General features: G+C 55.5%; 1 protein-coding gene across 1 annotated transcript in view; it reads left to right on the top strand.

Annotated features, from left to right (window-relative positions):
* Window positions 1-17,139, top strand: part of LOC120385073 (putative cation exchanger C521.04c) — a 30,856-nt gene that overhangs the window by 5,669 nt on the left and 8,048 nt on the right. Inside the window, exons 4-13 of the mRNA XM_039504221.1 lie at window positions 6,613-6,721; window positions 7,484-7,600; window positions 8,493-8,554; window positions 9,105-9,263; window positions 9,880-10,065; window positions 10,738-10,840; window positions 11,398-11,539; window positions 12,640-12,823; window positions 13,725-13,824; window positions 14,927-15,045. Coding sequence (XP_039360155.1) covers window positions 6,613-6,721; window positions 7,484-7,600; window positions 8,493-8,554; window positions 9,105-9,263; window positions 9,880-10,065; window positions 10,738-10,840; window positions 11,398-11,539; window positions 12,640-12,823; window positions 13,725-13,824; window positions 14,927-15,045 — 1,281 coding nt within the window. The remainder of the gene's footprint in view (window positions 1-6,612; window positions 6,722-7,483; window positions 7,601-8,492; window positions 8,555-9,104; window positions 9,264-9,879; window positions 10,066-10,737; window positions 10,841-11,397; window positions 11,540-12,639; window positions 12,824-13,724; window positions 13,825-14,926; window positions 15,046-17,139) is intronic.

Consider the following 17,139-nt stretch of genomic DNA (forward strand, 5'->3'; position numbering starts at 1 on the left):
GGAGCCTAGTCTGTAAAAACCCACCCCTGCAACTAGGATCTGGCACTGGGGTCAGTTCTTACTCTGGTGTCTGAGAGGAAGGGTGGCTCATTGGTTAGAGCACTAGGCCTTGAGATCTGGTATCAATTCCCTGCTCTGCTACTAACTTCTTGTGACATTGGGCAAGTCACTTAACCTTTGTGCCTTAGTTCCCTGTCTGCTGGAATTAATAATTGAAATTAATACGGGAAATCACCAAATACACTGTAACCATAAATTCCTTTATTAAATCCAAAGGCCAAATGTATGTTCTGCAGGTGCTCTAAAAAGCCTAATTATTAAGCAACTTATGACATCCAGACAGTAACAGAACCTATTTTATATGCACTTGATCAAGATATTTACAAATGGGCTAAACCCAGGGTTGTTCTGACCCATATTGGTTGGCTCCAGTGTGGTCAGGCAGGTATTAGCAATGAACCCTTTGAGTTTACTTCTTGTATATCCTTTAACAAACAAGTGATGTCACTGCCAATGACTGACTCCAGCTAAAGACCAATCTGAGACCGTTCACCCTGATTTCCAGTCTTAATCCAGATAAGATTTACAACCTCCTTTCCTCCCAAGGTCTGTCTTCCCCTCCTTGCTGTCCACGAGTTTTCCCACCGCACCTGGTGTCACACGGGCTTTAACACTGGGTGTGTGGGTTGGGGGAGGGCCACGTTGGCTCATTTTAAGACCGATTCTCTTTGGTTTGATTTAAAATCATTTGCAGTTAACCCTGTCGGTCAGAGGCCTTTTTAGAAACCACCCCTTATCTTCTTAGTTATTCTTTGAGCCAGACATCCACCCTACTTCATTCCTTCTGGCTTCATAGCTATTACCAAAGAGCTTCCTGCTACTTGCTAGTCAGCGCCTTTCTTTACAACACACACGTTTCCTTACCAAACTCTAAAGAATTAAAGTTAGTTTATTTTAAACGTCTCATTCCCCATCTGTGAAATGGGGTTAACAGCACTGGCTCGTCAGGGTGATCTGATGGTTCTAAACCTCTGCTCCCCTTACGCCCATGCTGGTGATCTGACCGTAACCCCCAGGGGCCCCGTCTGGCCGATCTGAGGCTGAAAACTGGCCTCCTGCCTAAGTCTCTCTTCTAAATGTTTCTTCTACTGTTAGTGGCCAGGACCTGCATGTTGGGCCTGCTGCTTTGCTAAATACCTTTTCTGACTCGCATCACCTGCCTCTCCCCCATAGATCACGTGTTGCAATTATTACTATTTATGCAGGGTATCACTGCAACACTGATTTAACCATATTTTTTGTTAAATCCAAAGGCCAAAAGGTGTTTATACAGTTGCTCTAAACGTGCCTAACTAATGAGCAGTTCACTACATGCAAACAGCAACAGAAGCATTTGATCAAGATACTTATAAATGGGCTAAACCCAGGGGGGCTTAGAAACATTTGGCTACCACTTGGTCAGGTGGGTATTTAGCGATTGAACCTTTTAAGAGTTCACTTTTCTGTACCTGTTAACAAACAAGTGATGTCATTGCCAATTATTGGGCCTTAGCTAAAGCAAGATGAAGGCATTTCTTATTTGGCCAGTTTACTGAACCAGGTACCCAATGAACCAGGTTTTAGTTCTGTTACCTTAGCCTGAACCTTAAAGAAGAGAACTGGTTTTTCTAAGGGTCACTACAAGTGTAACACACCTTCTTTTTCATGACCTCATCCATTTTGGTCACATGCTTTGGGCCTGTTGCTTATGCCAATATCCCACCTCAATTTAAAACTGTAGTTTACCCACATCTAACATGGGCCTATAGTCCTATACGGGGGCCTCTCAAAAGCAACGTGCGGCACGGGTCACCTTGTATGTGGAAACTGAAGTTGGAGGCATGTCCTCCTCTTCAGCCATGGGTTGGACGAGTCGGTCAGCCCAGGAGCTGTGCAGGACAGTAGCTTCTCCAGATAGTCAGTAACTAAATTCACTTGTCTAGATCAAGGGTTTAGCTGCCCCAGGCTAATGGACAGTAGGAATGTGCTAACTGAGGGTAGGTCTACACTTACCCGCCGGGTCGACGGGTGGCTGACTTCTTTGGTTTTTCGCTCGATCGCTCTAACATCAGACCAGAGACGCCGCCCGCCGCCTCCACCCACTCTCCAGCGGAGGGAGTGCGGGACAGGAGTTTGACCGGGGACCGGCGGCTGCGCGGCGGGTGAGGTAGCAAACCAGTACCCAAACTAGCTTATCGACTTCAGCTACGCTCTCTCCTGAAGTCACAACACCCCCCCTGACACCCCTAGTTAGAGACCTGAGAGAAGACCTAGGCGGAGCAAAGACTCCCTTTGTGGAGGTAGGCGCTTGCTTCCGAGGGAGCGCACTCATCTAACCACGTTGGTGCCTGGCAGTGAAGGGGAAACCCTCACACCCCATGGGAAGCTAAAGGGGTGAGGCAGAGGCCAACCGGCCAAAGGAAGAGTTTGTCTGCTCTGACCTCCACCCCAATCTGCATCTTTGCTTATAGACTAGAGCAAAGCAGGTCACTTGGTGAGCAAGAATCAAGGACCTTCTGTGCAGGGACTCGTATGACCAGTCACCTCCGTCTGAGCACCCTGGAGAGTGCAGACTCTGGGAGGAACTTCGGGGGCTTGGCATGCGTGCAAAGGCAATCTCCCTCACGGTGGTGGGTATGGGGGCCACCCTCTTCCTTCCTAGGCTCAGCAGCAATGGTGCTGTCTCTTCCTGGGTGCAGAGAAAAGCCACCCCAGTGGCCAGTAAAATACAAAAACATCCTGTATCTGAATCTGGGAATGACTCCACTCCTCCCAACCCTGCACTGATCACACAGTGATTCTCCCCCTGGGAGAGAGAAGAAACCACACGGGACACACTAGTCCTGTTCCAAGCAGCTACCAGCAGGGCATTGATGCTGTGGTGGGGCGTGGGGGTGTGTGAACCTACGTAAAGTAGAACAGAAGGGTAGATGCCCTAGGTGTGGCAAAGGTGAGGACCATCAGGGCAAAGGGGGAGGGATAGCTCAGTGGTTTGAGCATTGGCCTGCTAAACCCAGGGTTGTGAGTTCAGTCCTTGAGGGGGCCACTTAGGGGTCTGGGGCAAAAATTGGTCCTGCTAGTGAAGGCAGGGGGCTGGACTCCATGACCTTTCAAGGTCCCTTCCAGTTCTAGGAGATTGGTATATCTCCAATTATTAAAAAACAAAAACCCCTCCTGTCCCGCCACATCCTTCTGTCCCCTCCCGTCCCCCACATCTTGATGAATGACTTAGCTCTGATCAGAGCCTTAACTTTGGTCAATTTGCCTTTCCATTGGGGAAGCAGCGATCTCCTGATAAAACCTTCTGACTTGTGTTAAATTGCAGAATGGGCGAGTCATGCGCCTGAAAACCAACCATTGTTTGTTCTGTAAAATCGTAATTTTCTCACCCCCTTTCGCTCGTTAATCTGGATTAATTTCAGTTGAACATAATCTGGAGGACCTCAGCAAAGTAACCTTGACCACTGATCCATGCGTGGGTCTGGAGTTGCTGACGCTGCCTCTGCACTGAATGGATAAAGTTCATCTGGGAGGGTAGCTAGCTGGGAATGACTAATAGGTGTTTCATCAAAAAGCCGTGAGTGAAGAATATGCTGCATGCTCCATAGCAACCAGTCACCAGCTCCAGACTGGATGAGAACAAATCAACACAAGGGCTTGTTCTGGGCAGTCTGTACTTCAGATAGGTGACAATGCTCTGGCCTCAGTCTTACAAGGCTGGTGGTGCCAAAGTGTTACAGAAATGAGCTGGCTTCTGAGACACCGTCACCTCGCACAGTTCTGTCTCGCTTTGTACAGAAGTGTTGTTTATAAAACAATACATGGGGCATGCTTTGTTTATAAAATAATACACCTGAATACATGGGGCGTGCTTAAGGCAGGTCTGCAGTTGCTACAGTGCAGCATTTTAAATCAGTGAAGATGCTACTACACCAACTGGAGAACCTCTCCCGTTGACATAGGTCGGGAGCAGGCAAACTTTTTGGCCTGAGGGCCACATTGGGTTTCCAAAATTGTATGGAGGGCTGGTTAGGGAAGGCTGTGCCTCCCCAAACAGCCAGGCATGGCCCGGCCCCCGACCCTTATACGACCCCCCCCCCCTTCTTGCCCCCTGACGGCCCCCTCGAGACTCCTGCCCCATCCACCACCCCCTTCTCCCTGTCCCCGACTACCCCCCGCTGCCCCATCCAACCTGCCCCTCCTTCCTGACTGCCCCTCTGGGACCTCTGCCCCATCCAACCACCCTTTCTCCCTGTTCCCTCACCGCCCCCAAACCTCTGCCCCTGACTGACCCCTGCCCCATCCAGCCACCCCCTAGAACTCCCCTGTCCTCTATCGATCCCCCCTGCCCCCTTACTGCGCCGGTGGCTGGCGGCGCTACAGCCGTGCTGCCCAGAGCACCAGGTCAGGCTGCAGCTCTGCAGCTGCACTGCCTGGCCGCCCAGAGCATTGTGCCAGCGGCAGAGTGAGCTGAGGCTGCGGGGGGGGGGGGACAGCAGGGGAGGGGGAGGGGGTGGGGGGGCAAGCCTCCCAGGCCAGGAGCTCAGGGGCTGGGCAGGAGGGTCCTGCAGGCCGTAGTTTGCCCACCTCTGACATAGGTCCTCCACCCCCTTTCCCTCCTGCCCCCGAGTGCTGGTAGCTATGTCAACGGGAAACGCTCTCCCCTTGCTACAATGCTGTCTACATCCGGTGTTAGGCCGGTACAACTGCGTGGCTCCAGGGTGTGGATTTGTCACACCCCTGAATGATGGAGTTATACTTGCGTAGGTTGGTAACGTAGGCCCGCCCTTACACCATCCGTTACTCCCCCACCAGCATATGTTGGCTACAAGCACATTATGAGATGGCTGCAAGCCACATCCTGTTCAGTTTCCATTGGGTTTATAAAGTCTGACCCAAAGCTGAGGACCTGTAGGCAACTGAATGTCACTCGTAGTCAGTCGGTTACTGGGGAGCAAAAACGACTGACGAGCTGGGTCTTCTCACTCGCCTTCATCCCCCTTTTAGCTGCGGGGTCAAGGTCTTGTGTCCTGCTGGCTGTAGGTGTGGCAGTAACTACAGCTGGAAGGGGGGTAGTTTGGGGGGTGCATGGAGTTTAGGAATGGGAAATGCATATAACCTGTGTCTAATACCTGCAGCTGGGAGAGAGCACCAGTGTTCCCTGCAGGTTTTCTGACCCCGTTACCTTCGTGCCTGAGCACCTCACTGCGTAGCTTATCCTCACAATGCCCCATGAGGTAGGGCAGGGCTCTTGTGCCCCATCTCTCAGATGAGAACTGAGGTACAGAGTAAAGGTCATGCCCAAGGTCACGCAGGGAGTCTGTGGCGAAGCAGAGAATTAAACCCGGGTCTCAAGTCCTAGGCTTGTGCTCTAGCCACTAGGCCATCCTTCCGCTGTGCTGTGGGGAACTTTGAAATTCCCTCCAATTCTAAAACCTCTCACTGCCTTCACTTACCATAACACAGTACAAGTAACTCGGGCCACGGAGTCCAAATTGGAACTGAACAAATGATCTGTAGGGGAAAATCCCACCAAGCCCTTCTCCAGGGAATTCTGGGGTCTGGATTTTTACCACCCCTCCCTCATGTTACAGGAAGGCTGAATGCGTTTTGGTACATCTACACTGCAAAGAAAAAACCCCGGCACCAAGTCTGAGCCCAGCTCCATTGACTTGGGCTCAAACCCTCTTCCCTTCGCCTGGAACATCTGCACTGTTTGTAATCCCACAAGTCTGAGACACGGCGCTGCCGGTTTCTTTGCAGCATAGACATACCCTGTCTGTCCTCGTTAGCGAGGATTAACTGGCTCTGTTATTCACTGTTGATGATGATGTGTGTTGAACACACGCAGGATCTTTCACTGCCTTTCTCATCCAGGCTGGGCAGTAAAGCAGTTGACTGAGGTTTCTGGGGTGCTGTCAGGTGTGTGGGCAGAGGAGAGTTGTCCCGACTACGTTGGTGGCTGGTCTCAGTCTGCTAGTCCCAGACAACTATATCTTGATGTTTGGTTGCCCTCACGGAAATGAGACCCCAGTCAGAAATCCCTCACCAGCTCTGTATCCTGATCTCTGGAGCCAGCTAGTCAGTCCAAGTAGCGCCAGCTCTGCCTTCTCCCCCACTGCATGCTCCTGTATGAGCGCCTCCTGGGGAGCAGAGGAGTTGAACTACTGTCTCAGGTCTCTCCAAACCTCCTGTGGATTAGCAACCGCAATCCTAATGTGGGGCAGCCACTGCCTCTTGCCCTCCTTCCCCCTCAGTATATCTGCCCATAGCATGTTTGTTATGGCTGCAGTGTAATAAGTTTCACAGTCATGTGACTGTACACATCCCATGTGTGCTGAGCTTGGGTGGGGGCTGATCAGACACAATAACATTCCCCGCCGCCACCAGAGACCATAACCTCCTACCAACCAAAGAGCATCTTCTAAAAATCCCTATTGGTAGCTTCCTTGTGAAACAACCTGCAGCACCTCTGACTAGCTGGAAGGAGTGAAACGTGCTCTCTGGAAGGGCAGCAACCAGGCAGGTGCAGTCGCCTGGGGTCTGACTGACTTGTCTCTCTCTGCTTCACAGTTTGGCTTTAAGAAATGGAAGAGCCACGTGACAGCCAGGCCTTGGGAAGACCGGTCGGAAATCGTGAAAGAGCTCTACTCCGATCTGAACGTCGTGAAAAGCCCCAGAGGTAGGAAATGATGCCCTGCCTGAACTTCTGGTAAGGGCCTCTCGAAATCCCCGCCTCCCTGGCAGCTAGCAGTTCTGAGAGCTCTGTTTTGATCCTATTTATCTGCAAGGCCAGCAGGGGGCATCTGGAATCCATCAGCACTCTAACTTGTCAGCCCGTCTGGTAGGTGATGGTAGCAAACTCCTATTGACTGACCCGGCCCTCATGTTTAAAGTGCCACCGAGTGGGGGCCGCTGCTTCCAAATCCAGGCCTCTGTGCGTGGCCTCCTTAAGACCACCTCCCGCCCAAGGGGAGCCCTTGATTGCCCTCAGCAGAAGGCAATGGTGGCCATCGTGTTGGCATTCATAATGTAACCTACGCCAGGACTGCCCGCACGACCAGCAGCAGGGAAAACGTCACTGCATCACATCACAGTTGCAGGCTCTCAGCTTTGTAGATATAAGGGCTGAAACATCCAAAAGGGAGTGCTTAAATTCTGCAGAGTGGGGGCTTAGCCACCTCCTCCGCCAGGCAGCGTTCCTCACTTGCTTGGGGGGAGGGAGTGATGGGATTCCCAAGCCCAGCTGTACACATTTAGAGGATAAGCAGGACTTCAGTGTCTAGGGCTACTAATCCAGCTCCTTTCACCTGGACAAAATTCTGGGTATTAGACTTGATGACTCCAAAAGCAACTGGGCCAGTCCTCAGATGGGCTCCTCCGAACTTACCTCTTAGTTTCTCCACAGGTCACTCCCTCAATCCTTGTATCTTCTCTTTGCCAGGTTCCACAGTCACATGTGGGAACATCCTCTACCTGCTGCTGTTCGGTTGGTGGCTGTCCCTCCTCTATCTCCTGGTCTCTGCCCTGATGTTCCTCACAGTACTGGGAGCGCCATACGGTGCGTTCTGCAGAGACTCTTGAACTGCGACGTGTATTCTCATAGGCCTGGGAGCCAGGGCCCATTGTGCACCGGACACACACAGTGCAATCCCTGCCAGTGATCTGTGCTAGCCGTTTCATTTTAGACCCAGCTCGGTTCTCTTGGAATACCGGGTACAATAAATCGCGTGTTACACTAATAACGTATTGCCGTAGTGCTTAGGAGCCCTTGTCATGGGCCCTCTCGTGCCAGCTGCTGTAGAAACACAACGAAACTGGAATTCTTCCCGCCCCTTAGAGCATCAGATCACACCTGTGGGAGGAAAATGGGAGCAACACCAGGTATAGGGAGGCAACTTAAGACATCCAATAACTTAGATTCCAGGTGATTGAGAACTTGCGGCCTTTGGTACCGTATCTACTTGTTCATAAGCCAAATTATTTAGTAAAAAAGGGAAGCACCAGAGAAGGGGGTCGGCTTATGAACGGGTACAGAGAGGGAGCAGTGGGACACAGCCCCTCCCCCCCAACAGAGGGAGCAAGGAGAGGCAGCCCAGCCAGAAGGGAAGAGGTGGGGCCAGAGTCTCTCCGCTTCTGGCCACGCTGCTCTCCCCCCAGCCTCCGAAGCAGCTGCAGCTCCGGGGCTGGCAGGCTGTGGTGGGGCCGCTCCGCCCCGTGCCCCCTGGAGCAGGCTAGCTTCATAGCTAGCCGTGAGTTTCCTTCCACCCAGCACTCGTCATGGTGACAGAGGGCAGGTCACCTTCCCTTCCACCTGGGCAAGTCCCATCCCCCAGGACACCCTCAGTAAACCTCCTCTGGCTCAGAGGGAGCGCCTGGCCGGCCAAAGGGAGCCCTCCCAGGGAGCCTTGCCCCAGCTCCGGGGGTGACTGCCGTCTCCTTTCTCCCCACAGGGAAGCTGTGCTGGGACCTCACTGGGTATTTCCTCTGGCCATTTGGAAAAGTGATTCAGAAGGTAGAGGGGAGCGGCGGGGTGGACAATGAGCGACCTGCTTCATCGCTGCTGTCGCTGCCCGGTTCTGAAGTGGGGATCCCCAGCCAGCTGGCTGACAAAACTGCAGGAGCAGAGACTCTTTCCAGGGGGGGAGCTGGCTTCCTTGCCCGGTACATCCTGGCCAGAAAAGGAGCCAGTGTTGGACATGATTCCCTGCGTAGAAACCTAATCCAGCTCGGGGCATCTGCTCACATGAGAGCAGCGACCGGGTGCTCCATGGCAGACGGGGCTGTTCTCTGCCTCTAACGCAGGGGCCCTGACCCCGTGTGGAGCAGCAATCAAGTGACCTGCAGAGAACGAATGGAAAATGGCAAAGGGAGCTGGGGCAGGCCCTGAGCCTCGGCCTCCAGTGCTGGCCTCTGCAGAAGTGAAAGCTGCTCTGCTCATGGCTGAGTCCTCTCAGCCTCTCGGGGGAGGTTCCTTCGGTGCCCCCTCTCATACTTCCTGGCCCCCTCCCCCCCAAGCCCCAAATCTCTGCCCCTCTCTGAAGACCTGCTCTCCTGTCCCCTAGACCAGGACGTACTCTCGAAAGTGCAGCATCAAGTTCAACAAATGTGAAGTCATCTCGGAGGTGAACGAGGCGAAGGAGAGCACCCCTCTGCTCAGCCGCCACGAGGGGGCGCCCGGCACTCAGCAGGAGCCCGGCAGCCACGCGGACGCCACACACTGGGTAAGGCCCCTTCCCCGTGTACCCAGCGCCTGTGTCGCACGGGGCAGGGGGCGGAGTCGGAGATGCTCCATCCCTAGCTGCGCCCTGTGCTGTTGGCGTGGGCAGCCTGGCACAGACCAGCTCAGCTGTGACTTAAAGTTGTAAGGCCTCTCCCCAGCTATCAGCCCAGTAGGTGCCTGCACTGACTCCCTCAGAAGGAGCTGGGGTCCCCCTTCCTCTTCTGAAGGCCCCCACAACCGGATGAGAGTTAGGCATGGCCCTTCCTACTCTGGATCAGCTGTGGCTTGGCTCACCCTGCTGGGTCTATCAGTGCAGTCCTGCGGCACTCTGATCCCCTCTCGGAATGGGAAGGAACCAGCAGGGAAAGGTCTCTGGCTTCTGAATCCCTGGCCCCGATACTCCCCGGGCCAGGAGATGGAGGAACAGGATGCCAGTAGGTCTCCTCCAGTTGTACGGTCCCTGTAACGGACGCATGGGCGTAATGGTCTGCGCTGGTGCCCCAGCAGATCTGAGTAGCAGCCAGGGAGCCCCGATGGCTCCTGATTGGAAGCGTCTTCCCTTAGCTTGGCACTGCCCGTGGCCGCTCACGCAGCCCTTGCTTCGCTCTTCCCACCAGCGGCGTGTCAGCACTTACATCTGGCTCCTGCTGGGCTACCCGGTCCTCGCTCTGGCCCACGGCCTGGTCTGCTTCATCGCCTGGCTCCTCGTGTTCATCATCCCCATTGCCAAGATGAACGCTCGGACCGTCACCAAAGTCCTGCTCCTGGCCCCAGAGCACGTGCACGTCCAGCGGATGAGGAAGGTTGGTTCCGCCGCGACTGTCACGGGTTTCCAGCCCGCCCCAGGGGAGGGGGGTGCCTGGCGTCTAGAGAGAGTAGCCTGCTACTTGCTAACACTTCCCATCCCTGTACCGGGGCGGGGAGGGGTGGATGGGGAAGACTTGGGTGAGGAGAGCAGTCCTTCCACAGCACCATCTGCATGGGAGGAGGGTTCATCTTAGCTCAGTGCCCCGCTTCCCAACCTCCTGGACGTAGGAGTGGGCAGAGCAGCTGCGGAAGGGCTGGGCGGGGGTTGGCTGCCTCTCAATCAGAGCTAGGCTGGCCTGGTGGGGAAGCAGCCAGTAGGGTGATCTGGAGGATGGTTGGCTTCAAGCCACCCGCAGTGTCCACCTTCCTGACTCCGGTGCAGGTGAGCGCAGGGCTGAGCCGGTCGACGTGACTAGCATGGGCTAGTCCAGACCAACCTGCGCCAGAGCTCTGATAAGACCTTCGCTAAAGATGCCTCCATGCTGCAAAGGAGGGCAGAGGGGAGCCTCTGAGCCCAGTGGATCCTTTGGCATTTCCCCTTGTCCAAACAATCCTCCCCTCCTTGGGGGACGCCATGAAATGGGACGTCTCTCCCAGCACTGCTGAGAATAGTGAGGTTTGCTGTGGATTAGAAACCACCCTAATGCCTGGGTTCTCTGACCCCGCAGACAGAAGTGCCGCTGGAGGCCGAAGTGATTCTGTGCTGCTACCGGGCTGTTAATGCCTATTACTACAAATACGCCGTGGATGGGATCAACGTCTTCGCCGTCAGTATCCTTCAGACGGCCGCCTGGCTCCAGTGCCAGTGTCCGGTGTTGCTGGGTAACGCGTGTTGGGCGGCCCAGGGCTCCCCGGGGTGGAGAAGGGATATGGAGGCCCTGAGAACGTACAGGAACCTCCTGCGGAGGTGTGCATGCAGCCTCTCTGGGGTTCTCCACACCTCCCTGATGAGCGCAAGGCAATCCTTCAGCAGGCTCTGAGCAGCAGGCCTGGCTAGTACGGGGTTAGGGGGGAAGGACCCTGCCTCGGATGGAGGCTGGCGTGCCATGCGAGCGGCGTGCCATGTGCTCAGCAGACGCCTGCGCTCTTGGGCAATGAGGCATGGCCGGGTAGTAAGAAAAACGTGAGTGGTGGCTTTGTGGCTGAGGACCAAGCCTGGGAGTTGGGAGATCTGGGTTCAGTCCATCTACATGGACTCTCCTGCTCAGGTTATTTAAGCTCCCTCCTGGCATGTGGAGGCTAAGCACATCCCCAGGCGAGGCGCTCTGGCCCTCATGACGGGTGCCCCAACATTGCCAGGAAGTGCCCCTTGACCGGCCGCACCGCAGACCTGCTGCCACTCGTGATTGTGACTCTGGTTCTGGGCTACGTGGACAGCCACAACCGTTTCACCAGCTCTCTTGTGAAGTTCACCCTCTCGCTGCTCTCCATCATGCCCCTCTCCTACTACATCGGCATGGCCATCGCCAGGTGAGGACGCGCCTTCTCCCACATCTGGCATGGGGCTGGGGTTCAAAACAATCCCTTGTGTAATCCCTTCCCCCACCCCATTCCGAAGCTGCATCGTGCCGTCTCGCCGGCGAACGGCGTAACGACACAACATGACTCTTGTTCCGCCACCCCCAATCTCACACCTCCTTGCTGGGAGGAGTCCTGGCTGCCGCTTGGGCGGCTCATTCCTGCGACAGGCCGTCGGCTTCTTGTGGCAAAGCAGGCTGTGAAATCCAGCTGAAGGCATGAGCTCCCTGTGGGATTCTTGGACTGCCGGTGGAGTGTCACTATGCGTAGTTGGCTCATCGTGCTGTATCTGGGCACCACCTCTGCTGTCTCTGGGGTGGAATATGCAGCCCTCCTGTGCAGTGGTGGATTAGCCACTGGGCCAGCAAGGCCCATGCCTGGGGGCCCTGGAAAAATGGGCCCAGACCTGCTCCAGTTGGGGTGCAGGGGCTTGTCACACACCACCCCCATGCCCAGCACTCCAGGTGGAGTGGGGTGAGCCCCAGCTGGAGCGCCAGGCAGAGCGGGGGGGACTGCAGGCAGAATGGGTGGGGAGGGGCCCCCACTTGCTCTGGCCCGGGGCCCCATAACACCCTAATCTGCCCCGGCTCCTACACTAACCCTGTAGGCTGCTCTCGAAAGGGAGGCCGCAGGCAGTATCCGCGACAGGAAAGCTTGCCAAGCTGTCCAGCCGTGTGAGAGGCGGCACCGGGCAGAGGCACCGCCTCCAAGCGCTGGCTACAGAAGTGACCCCGCTTCCAGCAGCTCTTGGCTGATCCTCAGGTTTCCGCTTCAGCGTTTAGCTTGAGGGTGCAGCACAAAGGGGCGTCGCTGCAGCCCTGCTGGTGGACAGATTTGTAGAGGAGGACGGCGGCACCCTCCCTAAAAAAACCAAACAAACGTGCCCTAAAGTCCCTTTATGAGGGCTGGGAGCCAGGTGGCTCCAATATAGAAGGTTGCACCAGTAGCCAGAATTCTCCTGTTCGTGTGGAATGATCCATCAGGCTGTCTCCACCCAGGGTCTGTCTCGAGCCTCCTTCTGCTAACTAACCCCCTGCCTCCGTGTGCCTTAGTATTTCAGCTCAGAGTAACTTTGCGGTGGGGGCTGTGGTGAATGCCTCCTTTGGCTCCATCATAGAGCTGACCTTCTACATCACGGCGCTGATCAAGGGTTCCCGGGAAGGGAACAAGTGTTACGAGGAGATTGTGAAGTCGGCCTTGACGGGGACCCTGCTGGGCTGTGTCCTCCTCGTGCCGGTGAGTCTGGCTGGAGGCTCGGCTGTCGGAGCGGGCAGCTTCTGGTAGTTCTGCCTCTGGGTTCTGAAGTGCTTCATTCAGACTTGCCCCGGCCAACCTTTTTCCTCTTCAAACAGGGGTGGGCAAACTTTTTGGCCTGAGGGCCACAGTGGGGTTGCAAAACTGTATGAAGGGCCAGGTAGGGAAGGCTCCCCAAACAGCCTGGCCCCCACCCCCTCTGACTGCCCGCCTCAGAACCCCCCCTTCTCTACTTGTCCCCTAACTGCCCCCTCCTGGGACCCCCTGCTCCTCTGGACCCCACCCCCAGCCAACCTCCCTGCTCCCAGTCCCGACTGCCCTGACCAGCCTCCAGGACTCCCACACTTATTCAGCTTCCCCGTCCCCTGACCACCACCCCGAACCTCCGCCCTATCCAACCGCTCCCTGTCCTCTGACTGCCCCCCTGGAACCCTCTGCCCCTTATCCAGCCCCTCCCCCCCAGCCCACTTACCATGCTGCTCAGAGCAGTATGTCTGGCTGCCGCACCGGCTGGAGTTAGACACACTGCCGCTCTGCTCGGCAGGAGTGCGCTGCTCCACTGCCAGAGCGCGGCCCACGCGGCGGCATGGCTGCGGGGGTGGGGGGGCAGCAGGGGAGGGGCCGGGGCGAGCCTCCTTGGCTGGGAGCTCAAGGGCTGGGCAGGATGGTCCCGCAGGCTGGATGTGGTTTGCGGGCAGTAGTTTGCCCACCTCTGTCTTAGAAGCTGCCTCTCGTGATGGTGGGCCACACAGCTGAGTGGCCTGCAAACCCCTGGGTGGGGGGCAGTGTTACCTTGCTAGCCGTGCCGCCGTTTGAAATGCACATCAGCTGAGGTGGCCCAAGGCTCAGGGCTGATAACTGAGTGTCCCCTGCTCCTTTCAAGGGCTTGTGCATGGTGATTGGAGGCATCCGCCACCAGGAGCAGAGGTTTAACAGCCGATCGGCAGGCGTCAGCTCTGCCCTGCTCTTCCTCTCCGTGGGAGGTAAGCGAGAAACTGGCCAAGCACTGAAGCCGTGAGTACAGGAATGAGCCAAATGCACGGTCTCCTCACCCGAATGTATGGGCCGCACCCCCTGACCATGCTGTCGTGCGGGGCCTGTCTGTTACAGGCTGGGCCCATCTTCCGCTCTCAAGGCCTCTCCAGCGAAGCCTGGCTCTGCTGCAGGGCTCCAGCCTTGAGGGATAAATGTACCCGGTGCACATCCCCTGGGGGTTATGACCTCATTTCAGGCTAGTTTTGTGGAGTTCCATCTCTGCTCAGTCCCTTCGAGTGGCAGCGCCTATTGCAAACATGGGATAGCGTCTGGAGTCACGCACTGCTCACAGAATGCTGCGGCCCATCATTGCAGGGAGGTTCCCACAGTTCCAGGGAGCTGGGTGGGACACCCTTCCGTGCATGATGCAGCTCCTCGAGCTAGAGGTGGGGTGCCCTGAGCAGGACGTCTCGCCCCTCTTACTTCCCCTGGGTACTGGACACCTTGACTCCTAGGGGTGTTACTTCCATCCGGCTGGCTAGCACAAAATGGGTTTGGCTCCGCCTAGGCCCTGGGAGTGGGCAGGTATCCACGTCGGAGTGGCCATGCAGTCAGGGTGTGTTGCTTTTTATCAAAAAGCCAGGGATTGAATGGACACAAACTGTTTGTTTCTGTGCAGGGCGTGGGGCCCTCGGGGATCAGCCAGAGCACACTGGCAGGGAAGCGTGTCCTATTCCTTGGACAGAGGACGTGTGTTCTTGGGCTCCCTGGTGGGTTGGGAACAACCTATTAAAGGGACTTTGTTATTCCCTAATGGCCCGTCTCCAGGCATGGTGGCCAGATGGAGGGGGGGGATAGGTGGGAATTCATCTTAGCCAGCTGCCGGAGAGGAGAACCAGCAACCTGCAGCGAAGTGGGACTCTGTGCCCTGCAGCTCATTCAGTCTCTGCAGCCGGGTGTGGCCAAAGTCTTGAACCGCTTCCCAGTGGAAGTGTGGTGTCTCTTGCACCCTTTTCCTCTTGCCCTGGGTCTTGTCGTCCGTGTCAGCCGACGGTGTGGTGTCCATTCCATCCCGGATCCATTCCAACCCCCCTTTCTCTCCCCTGACAGGTGTGTTTGCTCCAACTCTGTTCTCCAAAGTCTATGGGAGGCTGGTCTGCGGCGAATGCCAGAACATTACCCAGAGTCCAGCAGGACACTACCTCTGCCAGAACTGCCACTTTGACCTGGTAGGTGGAACCCTGCTCACCTAAATGTATTCGCTCTTGTACAGGTCACATCTCATGGGCCTGGTGACCTGCGGATACCACTGCCCAGCCATACAGGGGCTCTAGCACCTGGCCTCTTCAAGCTTGCAGTGCCCATGACTGCTTAGCAGTGCCGGTCTCCTTGCTGGGGGCAGGGTGTAGCCCACAAGAGCCAGACTTCTCTGCGAATCAGTGACTCCTCCAAGTGAGATTGGTGGCTGCTGCACCATGGGTGTTCTTCATGCATTACAGGGGCTTCTGGGTTGGGAACAGGAAGGACCCAGTTAGACCATGACATTCTGTGACGCCCGGTGTACAGTATGTTCTGAATTCAAGTAACTAGCAAAACCTGCACTCCTGATCAGCAGGCAGCTGCTCAAGAGGAGGAGGAGGGCCTTGCTTTTCTGGACAGCACAAATGCTGTACAAAACTACTGGTCCTATACGCTGAAATGCAGCCACCTCTAGGGTGGAGGCATCTCGGAGGTCTGCATCTTTACAGGCCAACGCCTTCTGGTGCATTGGTGGTCACTCCTGACAGACTTTCCTCAGTGGTTAGTTACCACCAAGCACAGGACTCAGCTGCGGGTGGAAGATTTTCTGTGTGTGCCTTCAGGACTCAAACACTCTGGTGTGCCAGCCAGAGTTAGAGCAGGTTGGTCCAGTTCTTAGCTTCTGGTAGTTGGCGGTCCCAATTCCTCGCTTGCATCCTGCACCTGGCCTGGGGTGAGGCTGCAAAAAGAATATACTGAGATCACATGGAATGGGGAGGTCTCTTATTAATCTGATCACTTTTCTCTCCACTGCACGCACCCAGACTCCTTGCTTCCTCTTGGGGAGCTAAAAGTGTTCTGTAAGGATCTAAAGGCTCTGTGAGGTTCCAGATCGGTATCTCCAGCCTGCCCAGCTAACTTCGGGGAGAATAATCCTTTTGATGACTGCAAACTCAACCCAGCTTGAATCTCTGATCCCATGCTATTGCCATCTCTTGCCCAATCTCCAGAAAGAGGGTCTGAGAACCACAATAGTTCCTCAGATTCATCTGCAACTCCTTCTGCTTCAGGAAGTCCTCGACATTAGCCCCTCTGCATCCATTCAGACTTCAGCTCCAAGGTCCAAATGTTCAGCCTTTGTCCCGGTGGCCCCCTCCCGCTTCCAGCTGATGGAAGAGTTCCAGGAAGCCACAGCCCCTGTCTGGGCCGGACAGTCAAGCCCTAAGGCATCATGTGGCCGAACTGAGGGCTGGGTGGTTGGCTCCCACGGTTCTGGTTCCCAAAGAAAGGTTGAGGACAGTGCTGTACCTCATGCTTCGCAGCAATCCGACTCTGACGTTGCGGCTGCAGGACCGGGGTCTGTCCCAGTTGCCTGGAAGAGGGATGTAAGCAGTGCCTTTGAATTAGGGCCATCAGCATCTTCGGTGCAGCAGCATCTGAGACAGAGGAAAAAGCCACATGAGCTCTGATAGGTGGGAACCAGAACTGCTAGCAGATTCCATCCAATTTTTGATCGGGCCACAACAGTTCCAAAGCAGATTTGTTCCACCTCCAGCTTCAGTAACTGAAGAGAGGAGCTCACATGGGCCATCAGATCTGACGGTGGCCAAACCTTTGGATCTGCGGTCGCTTCCTAATCCAGTCTGTCGGTTCTGCACAGTTCTCTCTCTCTCATACTGGACTCAGAGCTTTTCTGAGGACAGATTCTCATTCTGAGAAATGTCTACCCTCTGTGTAGGGCAACTTGGAATCTTTGATAAAGTTATTCCTGGGTCTCATGGGAGTTTATGGCAGGCACTACCTACAGGACTCATTTGACTGTCTGAGAATGAGAGCTATTCAGCACTGGATGTCCCAGGCCCACAGTTCAAGTCGGAACAGTCTTCAGTTGATCACCATGTCTCGGAATGTCGTGGTCTTGCTAGACTGGTGGCCAGCCAGGACAAGCCTGCTCAAGGGTGTGCGGTTCAGTTCTATGGGTCCATCCCAGACGTTGACTCCAGCTGCATCAATGGTCAGGGGTGGGGCACTTGAGTCACTAAAGAATGTGGGGGTCCTGGTTGTCTTGAAAGAACATTGCACAT

This window comes from Mauremys reevesii, linkage group 1 (assembly GCF_016161935.1).
Source record: "Mauremys reevesii isolate NIE-2019 linkage group 1, ASM1616193v1, whole genome shotgun sequence".
Classification (NCBI taxonomy): Eukaryota; Metazoa; Chordata; order Testudines; family Geoemydidae; genus Mauremys; species Mauremys reevesii.